The 12790-nt window shown below is 45.6% G+C and overlaps 1 protein-coding gene across 1 annotated transcript in view; it reads right to left on the bottom strand.

Annotated features, from left to right (window-relative positions):
* Nucleotides 1–12790, bottom strand: part of ADAP1 (ArfGAP with dual PH domains 1) — an 80096-nt gene that overhangs the window by 46282 nt on the left and 21024 nt on the right. Inside the window, exon 4 of the mRNA XM_067306593.1 lies at nucleotides 5797–5879. Within this exon, the coding sequence (XP_067162694.1) occupies nucleotides 5797–5879 (83 nt within the window). The remainder of the gene's footprint in view (nucleotides 1–5796; nucleotides 5880–12790) is intronic.

Below are 12790 nucleotides of genomic sequence, written 5' to 3' on the forward strand. Positions count from 1 at the left end.
CTCACCATCCAGTTTAGGGTTATCTTAAATCTCTTCAAGACACCTGACAGCTCATGATTGCCGGTTCCCACCTGCCCCCCAGCAGAACACCCCTGTGACAGGTACTGCGGTGGGGAGCAGCCCGTCAGGGAGCAGGAGCACCCAATTCCTGCACAGAAAGCCCGGTGGGAAAGATGGTGCAGGAGGCAAAGAAGAAAGTAAAGAACTTCTCCCAAAAGACAAGGAATGGTAAGACCTGCTAAGCTGTCTGAATACAGTCACCTGTCCCTAACTGGGCACCACAACGACACCGGATTTGAGATGAAAACAGCCATAAAAAAAACCCAAAACAACAGAATAGTTCCTATTCCAGAGCTATTGGGCCTTGGCTTCTCCTGCTCAACAGGAATTTGCCATTCTGGGCCTGTAATTAGGTACCGCTCACAGAACGAGGCTGGCCCTGCTTGTCTGGCCAAAAACCTAATCCATCGCAACAGCAGCAAGCGCGCATGCAGCGATCGTCCTCCTTCTGCATCGCCTGCCGTACCCCCATCGAGCACCGGCTGGAGGAGAGGCCGAAGACAGCAAGAGCGAGGACAGGCGGGAACTCGACTGGTTTCACATTGCTTTGGAGAACACATTTTAAATGTGTCCTATTTGCCTATCATCAATTGGGCAGATATTAAGCAAAAATGGTTGGACTGCGGTTGCTTGTAGGGCTGGCGAGCACAGACGAAGGAATAACAACCTTTACCCCCCCTGGATTCGACGAACATCCCTGGCTCACCCACAATTAACACCAGACAACAGGCAGGCACGGGCAGCGCTTTCAAGGAAAGGCGGCAAGCGGTTTTCTAGGCTGGCATCTCTGCCCGTGTCTGCGGACGCCGATTAGCCCTCCTGTCCGACAGCCGCATTAGCCATGCTCAGCGTGGACAGACGCTTTCAAGGCCCTAACTGCAAAGTTAAGCCATTCTTGCTGACAAGCATTACGAGGTTTAACACCCAGCGTAAAGCAGCTCACGAGCTCTTCATTTGCTCACGTTAAATCAAAGACCCAAAGATGGGTGCTGTCCCTCCCCACGACGCCCCCCCGGCCGTACTCTCAGCTCACCCCAGGGCTCAGTGCACACAGCAGCACCGGCACCGATTTCTCCTGGCACCCCAGCAGTAACCAGAAGGTCCGTCAGAAGCCAAAGACATGTTTTTAGGAGCGTAACGATTCCCTTCTGCATTTTCTTGGCCACACACACACATCCCCTTCTTTTGTTCATGACCCGAGACGCATTGGAGCAGCTGCACCGTTACCAGTTTCAAATATCATGTTTCATCCCTGAAAAGCGTTCTGTTTCGCTTCCTCTGCAACTCCCTTCACTTACATAAATTCATTTGATTAAAAGAGGAATCAAAAGTACCCAAATGAACTAACTCTCAGCAGGAATTTTGGAAAGCATTACCATAACTGCTGCCTATCAACAGCAGGGCAAAATGTTCACACTTTTTAAAAAATGATCACATAAACCTTTCGTTTGCCTTAAGTTCCAGATCTGGACTTTGACTGCAATTACTGCCATTCTTTGTTTCTAGGAGAATTCAGGACTTGTGCCCCATTAAACTCTGTTAAAGGGGATAATTAGCTGGAGACTAACAGTAATTTAGTCAGTTCATTTATCAGAAGGCATAAAGCCAGCCTAAAATATGTTAATATGAGGTTCTTAAAATTGGTATTATTCTATGCCATTGTGCAACTAATGTATCAATAGTGTGAGGAACGCAGACCGTGGTGTTAAGCGGAATTACTGGGGTGTAAATAATGTTTTGCCTCATAAAGTCTGGCTAGGGCGAACAAATTATTTAGCTCTAATACTACAGCTGAATTAAAAGCTCAAATGTATAAAAGGGTGTATCTAAGAATCGATAGTGGATCACCGAAGCATTTAATCACTGTTTTACTAATCTTCCTGCACTATCTGAACTCAAACCGACTCCTCACACTAAAATCAATGGGGCTAATATACTCATTAATGATGGCTCTTTTGGAGGAACGAAATCATCAGAGTTTGAAAAACTAATTCAGGGCATAAGAGCTAAAAGCTGCAGCTGTGAATAGAGCACGGGCTTGTGCTCAAAGGCTTCCTGTAGCAGCAAGCAACTCTGTAAAAGTTCCCTTGCAGTCTTCCACCGAGGGCAAATGGCCGTGACTTCCAAGTACAACCACATGTCCCGAAGCAGGGACATCGGAGCAGGGACTGAGCCAGGACCCATGGGTGCACAGCTACGGCTCAAGAACCGCTTAAACGCTGGGCACTGCCACACCAGAGATCTCCATCCCCACTGCTGGCTGCAGCCTGGATTTTGAAGATGACAGAGCAGCCTCTTCCTTAGTGCCTGTGGGAAAAAGGCATGGGAGGAGCGAGCTGTCAGACTATGCCGAGGCAGGAGATCCGAACAGCAATCCAAGTCCCTGAGTTACCTTGTGGTCAAAGCAAAACTGCCCCAACTTGTGCACATCCATGCAGACCTGATCCTGGTAAATGCAAAGATACAAGGTCAGACCTGGTCCAACTCTGTTTCCACTCCCTTGCATTGCTCTCTACCACCTGGGCAGAGGTTTCCAGCCAGTTTGGGTGCTCTGCAAAGCCTTTTGGGGGAGCAGGGCAAGGGCTGTTCCTTCCCTACGCCTCCCACACTTCTTTTTCTTATTTATACTCTTTGCTAGTAGTTGAACAGTTTGCTGCATCCTCCTGCCAGGCTTCCCTACATGACTCTGTATCTCAGCTCTGACCTGCACATCTGACACTCTGGTCCCAAGACTCATTTCTCCGAGGTCTGTCAATTCAGCTGTGATAGCTTCTGTTTGGCATCTGCAGGCTCCAGAGAGTCTCTCCCCAAAGGCTTTCTGAAAGTGAAGACATCGGATTTCTGACGGTTTCAGCAGACTGGCTGGAAAAGGATATTGCTCAAAAATATTCAAAGATAACGTTTTCCTATTTTTATGCAATTTTTGAACAAATACCAGAGCGCAAAATTGCCTGTGGGATTGGAAAATGGAATTAAATCTTCCAACAAATACCAGAAAATGAATCCCGATGTCTCTATTAGCAGTAAATGTTTCATGCTTAGAAACTGGTAATCTAACACCCCTCCAGGGAATTCAGAAGGGTGAGAAAAATGGTCCAACACAATATTAGAAGGAAAGAAAAATATATACATACATTTAAATGAGATACAAACTGGACATGGGGTGGGGAGGGGGAAAGTCTCTGGGTTGGTCCCACCTCAGTGTGTTTACATGCAGTTCAGGAGGTTGTCAAATGAAAAGCAAGCGGCCTGGATCCTATGACGGTTTCCTCCTGTGCCCAGCAGTGCTAAGCCTGGCATAATCAGGCACAAAAGGATCACGCCATGCAGGGTACATCCTCCAAAATGCTGTTGTGCCTGTAAACTGTATCAACCCCTGCAAGCAGCGAAAAGGGCATAGCTGGGGCACGCAATGTAGCTCAGTTTCCTCTGCATGTGCCAAACTCCAGCTGGTCTTGGAGGGCTTGCAGACAACGTGGCTCCGACCAGCTCTTAGACAGCTCTGGTTCACACCAGCTGGCCAAGCTGGTGTTCCTGGACCACGTACAATATGGAGTGACCAAGCATCCTCGTTTGACCTGAGCAATACAAAAACTGTCCCAGCACACAAGTGAAAGTCTCCAGGGTGCTGCTTTCTGCAGGACACGGGATTTTTCCCTTGGTTCCCATGTCCCAGTTCCCAGCCCTGGGAACTAACTAATTCCCAGCGTAACTGCAGAAGAGCTGAAAACACAGGTCCTGAGTCATGTCACGTAGCCCAAAACAAGGAACGCGGCTGGGCACAGGGTGAAGTATGGTCATGTAACCATACCTGGGGGGCCGCTGTGTTTCAGCAGAAGGGAAAAGTCAGCAGTGCAAGTTTGGTGTCCCCTCCCCAGCTGTATTTGGCTGTAACACAAACTTGGACATCCCAAGGAACAGCTACTGGGCCAAAGATCTGCTTTGAAGTTGCATTAGGCATTTACCGGCCAGAAGAATAAATAAAGGAAGACTTGGTCAGTATTTTGCAGGTAATTTACCTGATTCCTATGTTGGATTTTAATGACGATACAATTCTCAAAGAAAATATACAACCTGAAAGAATTAATACACAACCTACAAGATGCCCACCAGTTTGCCTCCCTTTCCCCTCCTCCCCCTAAGAGTGCTGTTCACTTAAAATTGCTTACCACCGTCTATTTTATTCTGCGTTTAATGGTTTTTGAACTTCAAAGAGAGGGGAAAAAGCCCTACCGCTTCACCATGAAGTTAAACATTATGTGGCGACATTGCTGAAAGACATTACAAAACACGTTGCTAAAATAAATTCCTGCTTGAACTCTGCCTATAATGTTTTTCAGAAAGCTCAGCACACGCTGGCCACCTTCTCGCACAGCACTGAAGCACATACTTAACTTTAACCAGGTACACCCTCTTCTTGGCGTCAACAGGACTAATCACATCCTTAAAATTATGCATTCGCCTGAAGTACCTAGTTGAACCAAGGGTTTTACACCTAAAAGTTGCACAGTGTAAATTGGAAACATTATTTCTCAGTGAACATTATACACATGTTGGCAGATATATTCCAAAACTGTCTAAGAAATTCAACTATTTTTAAGGGAACATGCCCAGCTCCAGCACGCTACTTTGAAAATCTAAAATTAACATGTGCACAGTATACTACATATGCATATGGATACCACACACACACTCTATGTGCATGTTTCATGTACACAAAACAGCATAGCAAAATTGCTCTAAACATAAATTGAGGCTACATGATATCAGATTTTAACTGCAGTTTTAACAGCAGCAAACTGCTGGCACTACCTGCTTATTATTAATCTCAAAAGGCAGCACGAAAATAATATTTTAACCTTTCATCTGTAACATGCTCTTTGTTAATAAAATCATCCCAGAGCCATCCATGCACATAGCTAGTGTCAACTACTTAAAATGCAGAATAAATTAAATGACACTTACACATGGCGAAGGAATACCCAGCTAATTTCATACAATCTCTAATGTCAGCTCTTACGCTGGTGCAGCCTCACAACGAACACGGCCAAACCCTGTGCTTCCTCTTCAAATTTTGCCCTTCCACAAGAAAATCATCTGATCCACCTGCTCCGCCGTACAATCCCATTAAAAAGACCACAGTCACGCTGGCTGTTGTGCTGTGAGTGCTGAAATGAGCTCTGTCACAAGCACTTTGCCTCTACAATTGCAAAACACCACGTGCATTTATTATCCTACACGGAGGCCATGTCCCAGTGAAGAAAGACATTGCAGTTTTGTGGAAAGACAGCTGTGAAAAGGATATTTGGGAAGAGCAGGAAACCTTGCACACTTACCTACCACATTAACCAAACAGCGTTAACAAACCTACTTATCTTTCTAAAGGAAAAGTCACCTTGATGAGACAAACATCCTTATCTCCATTTTAATTCACATTCATGCCTCCTGCTACCAGAAAGGAGCTCACTGATACTTTATCTGACTTACTGTTGGTGCACATCCCACTGACGTCAAGAGAAGGACTCTTGATAACTTTGATTTCTTTCCATCAGGCATTGATTTTCCCAGTCAAATACAGAGAATGCCAGAAGACATCTTTCCCAAAGAATCATACCTTCCCCTCCCATTTTGCAAAGTATAAGCATTGATCAATATAAAGCTAATTTATCAGACAAGAAAAGACATAGAAGGTGCTGGACATCAAAACACTCATCTGCCAGAAGTTTCTTTCACTACCTGCAGAATAGGGTTCTTGCTTCTCACTGTGAATGAATTCTTTTCTTTCATATTTGGCTCTGATCCACTGTTCCCGCAGCAGCCTGTAAAAAACAAAAAACAACAACAAAGTAGAAAAAAAACACAGGAAAGGAGATACTGTCCAAGATAAGCTAAGGAAGAATTCATATCATTATTTCCTCAATGGAGAATACAGGTGTGATTTGAAAGTCTTCCAAAAATGAAATTCTACAGTCTGGAGTCACAGGTCTCTTCCATTTGCTGCGAGACAACAATAAATCAATTGTTTCCTTGTACATCCAATTTAGTGGAAACTTATGTAATAAAATTTCCAGCATTAGCAGAATATCCCATTCCCACCCACCCAACTAGACTCTATGCAAAATTCCTTCAGCGTAAGGACAATTCTAAATATAATTTCCTCAGACTGGACTCTCTTATTAAAGCGATCACTGAATGAAAAAAAAATCAACACACACTACATACAAAAGAAAAAAATCATTCCCTAAAGCTATAAAAGCAGAAATTGGGTATGCCTTGAGCGATACATGTGACTGCCTTTTGGCAGTTCAAGCTGTAGAGATACTGTCTCCTTGTCGCGCTTTGAGAGCTTTTCAAAGTTCATGATGTGTTGAGATGAAGTTACACGTACGATGATGAGGGAAACCCGCCTTGGGTGGCCCAACGACGGGTTCCTGAAAGCCCAAGGAGGATGCCAGAAATGGCTGTGACACTGCGACTCAGTGACCACAGAGCCTGCTGTGAGGTGTCATGCGTTTCCCAAACTAGGAACGACAGAGAATTCAATCCAGAGGGCTCCTCTTCAAAACGAAAGCACAAAGAAGCATGGGACAGTCATATCCCAGGCCATATCGAACCTCCTGGAGGAAAGCGGGGTGTGAAAAGGCATCAAAAAGACCAGGAGAACATAGCTGGGTACCGATGCTAAGACCTTGTGGAAAATACTGCCTAAACACAAGAGGGTGGCAGGAACCCAGCTTTCAAACTTATAGCCTGTGCTTCTACATCTGAGCAAGAAATCCACAATACAGAGCAGAAAACATTCTATTATTAAGTGCTTCACTTGTCATATTGAAAATAACACCAATGATTTACATACCAAGGCATTTACTTCCAGAAAGCGGGGGGACCCAGACCAAAGATTTCAAATATTTTTTTGTTATTTTATTTTAGCATGACTCCTGGAATTAGTGAAGGGCATAAGCAGCTTTTATCTGGAATATGCTAGGGGTTGCTTCAAACCATTTTTTAATTGCACTCAGTTATTAACTACCCTAGAATCTTAAATAGCCCAAGCAGGCAGAAAGCCATGTGTCCTTCCAACTTTACATTTAGAAGTGGCCTACACTGATGACAGTAAAAGATCCCCAGCAGCTGGCCATTGCTCTGTAAAACCCACCACACTTGAACATACCAATTTCTGTGCTAAGGAAAACTGTTGATACGTTTAAAAATCTCTTCCTTTTTTGGCTCACAATACAAATTAAACACTATTTTTTCAGCAGAAACACTCCAGAAATGTTCAAAGAAGATATATGTACTACTATTACTCATGAAAATTCTTCTGGAAGGACAGCTAACAACTTCATCAAATTTGCAAGACGCTATTCAACCAGAACTGCGGGTGCCATCAGTTTCCTGGTGGTAAAGCAGCAGATAATTACACATATTTTCTCCCACCCACTGTTTCATCTCCTTGTTTGGGGGCACCAGCCTTCTCCTACAATGCACAGGAAACACCACAATGTCACTGTGCCCAAAACTCAAATGTGAGTCACTTGCACTACTGTAATAATCTACTGAATCTGCATTTCCCCCTTCTGTTCGTGTTTTCACAACTTATCTTCAGCTGTCACATGCGTATCCGCAAGTTAGACTGCGAACCCCAAAGAACACCCATCTCCCTTCTGTTGTCTCCCTGTGATACACGCTGGTCTGGAGCACAACCCATCTTCAGTTGGTTGCAGGAGGCTGAGATGGGCTTTGTAGAAGTGTGTGAGGTGGGTTACTCAGGATGTCCTTTCTGGATCAAATATCTAGAACATGGTTGTCTGTAGCTGTAGAAGACTAGATCTGGTGACCCATATAATCACCTACTTCTATGGCTCATCAACAAAGCTACAGAAACTTAATCACAAAATCAGCACAAATACTTAAAGTTGTTACTGTTCTTCCATTTTTTCCAGCCTGGCTACTGCAGACAGCTTGCAATCGCTATAGCCAAACTTGGACCTTCTCAACAACGCGACTGGGGATTTAACTATAAGAAAGAAAATTCACACCACCCTCAGCTCCAGCTGACTTCAGCGGATTCAGCAGGAGCTGCAGCTGTTCAGAGTCTCTGAAAGTCAACCTGCCTATATGAATGTTTAAATACAGTATAAATTAAGGTTCAAGTGCAGCAGTGGGAAAACATTCTCTCGCTGTATAAAGCAAATACTACAACAGAGACACTCTGCTGGTCTCACGCCTTCAGGAACACTGTTCAGCAGTGACTTATCCCCTGCGGCACTGTCAGTGACGACAATTCAATGTCTCCACAGCTTTTGTGCACGAGAGTGCAGATTCAGAAGCCACAAGGTGCGTAGCCCAAACCGGCGTCCTGCGAGGCTGACCAACTGCTGAATGCTCTTGATAATCTCACCCAACGTTTGGGCTGGATCCTGAGGGGCTCTGATGGCAACTCCCAAGGACCACAGGACTCCAGCCACGTGACTTGCCCAGCCCATACCGCTTTCTGACAGCTCGAACATTCCTCCCCACTCCTCACCATCACAACTCCAGGATCTTTCAGCAGTAGTTCCTCCAAAACCAAGACGCACCAGAGGAGCCCACCGTTAGGACAATTCAGTGCAAGGCTGGGGCTGCAGTCTCTGCTCCAGAGGTTATTCAGAGAAAGCAGAACAACTCCAGCAAAAAACGGAAAGAGAGACCCAGGCAGGACAGCCAGGAGTCTGGCATCTCCCTTTGGTGGGACAGAGAAGCTGCACAGCAACTTGACCACACTCACTATGATGGACTCATGGCAATCCTGCCACAACAAGCTGCTTGCGAGTCCGGAGTTAAAACCCGGTTTCCCTGACACAGCCTAGATGAATTTGAACAGGAGCAGGAATCTGTCCTGGAATCCACAGGATCTGAAAGCAATTAGAGGGCAGGGCCAATCCAAAGCCCCCTTAAGCCAGTTAGTCTCTCTCCTGTTTTCAGTGGACTTCAGACCTGATCTCCATTTCATTTTAAGTATGCCTTTAGGGGCCTTTTAGGCATTTGCTGCTGACAGAATGCTGTGTTTTGTTTGAACTGTATTTTTCTTGAGGTAAATGTGTATGTAGATAACCCGGGGCAGACATCACATGCCTGCTAGAGGCCCCTCTGCGCAGAACTCCCTGCGATTTGCACAGAGTTCTGCGAACAGAAATGACTCTAGCAATAGCCTGATGGTATTTTATTGCATTTCTGGTGAAGGGATATGTAAAAAATACACAGTTCACATTTGCTAGAAAAATATAACTGTATAATTCCTAAACTGAGGAGATGCACAGCTTTTGGGACCTAATCCAAAAGCTTTAACAGCCCACCTAAAGTCTGGCAGGCTGCTGGTTACAGGGAATATGTCATTTTTGGCAATTAGAACAGAAAGGTCTTTGTAATCAACAAGATAAAAACCTGGGAGCAGGGAACAAACTAAAAAATTAATGAAAGACCACACTTCCGACGGAATAAGCAAGAAGTCATCCACCGAATACAATAGGACTGGGCTGCTCTGGGGCAACGGCAGAAGGAGAGGCCAACAAAGCACTGCCAATACTAACTCCAAATTTCATTTAAAAATACTTGTTTGCTTTCCTGGCCACCCACATGAAACGAAGTGCACTCTGTCAGAGGCACAGTGGAGCACTTCTATCTTGGACCCCCAGAAGCAAAAGAAACAGCTGACATGGGTTCAGGAGAAGTCTTTCTCTCGCCACAAAAAAAGCACCATGGGAAAACGGTTCTTATGCTCAAGCAGCTTAATATTAAATTGCCACTGCGTGGCTTCATTGTGTCGCACACAGGAAAACTGGTCAGCAAAATTAATAGCCTCCAGTTCGTTGCTGCACAAGATCCTGCAAGCTGGGCTGCTTTTCCTGGGATGCTGAATCGTTTCCCTGCTACTAACCTACCACGCACAGTGCAGACACCACGTGGCCACGACGGCTCGCTAGACACGGAGCCCAGGCAAGAAGCCCCAGCCAGAAGTGAAAGGGGCCCAAAAGACATCAAACACCAAACGTCATGGCCTTCTGGATTTCATCCTTGTGAGCCACCATCGAGCCAAGCAAAGGCAGACCAGAAGCATGTGATCCAGAAATGTCTTTTCCAAAAATCAAATTTGTTGCTTCTGGAATTTGACAGAGGTTTTTCCAAAAAAAAAAAAAAAAAAAAAAAGCACACACAGCTTTTCACAGGCAGCTTTGCGGCCATAGCTATGCCAAGTTGCTGTCAAGCAATACTTTTAATGAAATTTTAAGTCCGAGTCCAAATTTTTCCTCAGACAGTATAAAGAAGAACCACTGCAACTTAGAATAAAAGTCCATCCAGCCACACAGCCTGCCTCCACACCCTTTCCTCTCCGTTTTGTGTCTGCTAAGTCCTCGCTGGGAAGACTCGCTTTCAAATCGTTTTGTGGAGAGCTGGGATGGCCTGGGGGCTTGATCCAGGCACTCTGCGCACCAGCTCGGCACTGCCGAGCCCTTGGGAGTGACATGCCATCTGCCCCCAAAACCCCTGGCCAACAGCAAACATCTGGAGGGGAGTACAGGGGTGGAATTTTGGGCTATCCAAGCATAAAATCTCCCGTCACGGATGAGAGGAAGTTAAGGCTGAATTTGAGTAGGAAGAATTATAACTAACTAAAATCCTGCATGGTCCAGTTTACCACACTTTTTCAGAACAGTGGAACATTTACATTAAAAACATGTAGGAAACCTAGTACTATTTTAACCTAGTAGCATTTTCCTTTGGAAACCAAAGGAATCAATACGAATTAAGAGACCTATGAGCTAGTGACAAAGAGAAAATGAACCACAAGTGGGGAGGACTCCGCTGCCAATCAGGACTGAACGGGGGGAGCAGGCAGATTACAGGCACTCGTGAATGCAGCACTATACGCAGGCAGAGATTTTGGGAGGCCGAGTGCACAATTTGGGCTGTCACAGAAGGATTTAATGCTCAGGAACTGATGAGCAGCCACTCTTGGAGAGGCCATTCTGCTGCGCCTCAAGCTTTATACCCAGGACGTCAAGCACTTCTGCAAGCCTTGGGTGCAAAATCTGACGACCCTTACTAACGAGCAGGAGCCAGAGCCAAACACTCAACCACAAGGCTCAATGGTCAGAGGCATGAAGAGGTTTATCTATGAAGTATCAGTACCAGGTGACACTACCATCGATGCTGCACCTTCTCCCCACACTCAGCTTTCCCAACTGGGCCCTGGGATGTGACTGATGGGATTCGCGGCTTGGGAAGGGCATTGCCCCCCTTCAACATCCGCGGGAGCCCACGGGGCACAGGGCTGCGCTCATGATGGCAACCGAGGGCTGGGAGGCAGGGCAGCCGGTCCACGCTACAACCCGACACTTCGTTCATTTGTGTTACTACAACTCCAAAGGGTCCCAAGGTGGCAAGTGCTGCACACAGTCTTGTTGTGAATTTACAGTCTGAACAACTGATGGAGGGAGGGGAAAAAAATAAAAAAAAGACAGAGAAAGAAGAAGAGTGGCAAGGAAGGAGGCAGGATTTCTGAAAAATTGTTCGTGATTGACAGGTGCCTTGAATGGATTCCCACTCTAAGTGGGCACTGACCACGTAACTAGTCACCAACAACCTATGGGGTCATTCACAGCAAACAAGAACCAAAGACAAGAGGTGGACGCCAAGTCTGGGCTCTTGTTGAAACGCTGCTTCCGTTCTGAATCAAGCAAGGACGATGCAACAGCGTAAGGAGAAGATCTGTCCCAAAGAACAAGGCTTCAGACAGAAACCATCTTCTTCTGTCCCCCATATCCTTAGGAATGCTTGAGTCCCAAAGCTATGCCCATATTTCATAAAATGGGCTCTGTCCACAGACCTGTACAGAAGAACTAATGTCCCGGCAGCGATGCTTCTAGAATTTCCAATTATTTTAATATTTCTAAGGGACAAAAAGCTATAATTCTCCGAAACTCCAGGGAGTACAGCACAGTCGGTGTTGGGGAACCAAAAAGAAAAAGGGCTCTACCAAGTTAGAAGTCAATAACTAACCAGAGAAATCGCACCAAGGGCTAGATCATACCTCCTCTGTTACAAGGGGTGAAGAGCCCATTGCAAAGGCTGCCTGGTCAGGAGGTATCTCCACAATGATTTCACTGGGCTCCGCCTCAAAACCAAAGAGCATTTCTGTTCCCAATGTCACTATGTGGACTGACAACTTATTTCCTCCAGGGAAGCTCTGCTCTGTGCAAGGATTCACATCTGCTGGCTCCAGGCCACCATTCTTCAACTTTCACACGAAGGTGCTCCTGAGAGGTGACCCAGCAAGCAGCAGCTAAACAGCTTTCTAAGCACCATGCAGGGAAACCCACCAGCGCTGGTATGTTCACACACGGATGAGAACAAGCCAAAACAACAAGCCTGCACTGGCATGATGGAAACCAGGTGAAAATTTTGCATCCTAAACCTTCATTATGCCCTATGTGTGGGATGATAAGGGGCCCGCCTGACTTCAGAGGCCAGAACGAGGTGGTGGGCTTGGTAACTCTACTACCAAATGAACCAAACTCTAAGTTTGAAAGAAGGGAAAAAAATCCAGGGAATTACTAGGCAATTTTCTCTCTCCTCATTTTAATTGTACTGTAATAGCGAGCCAATTTTCTGCCAATAGCCATTCCTCTTTAGATAACTATTTAGATGACTCTTCAAGACTTGAGCCTCGCTGGGTCACATCCTCTCTCTG

The sequence above is a fragment of the Apteryx mantelli genome, chromosome 16 (assembly GCF_036417845.1).
Source record: "Apteryx mantelli isolate bAptMan1 chromosome 16, bAptMan1.hap1, whole genome shotgun sequence".
Classification (NCBI taxonomy): domain Eukaryota; kingdom Metazoa; phylum Chordata; class Aves; order Apterygiformes; family Apterygidae; genus Apteryx; species Apteryx mantelli.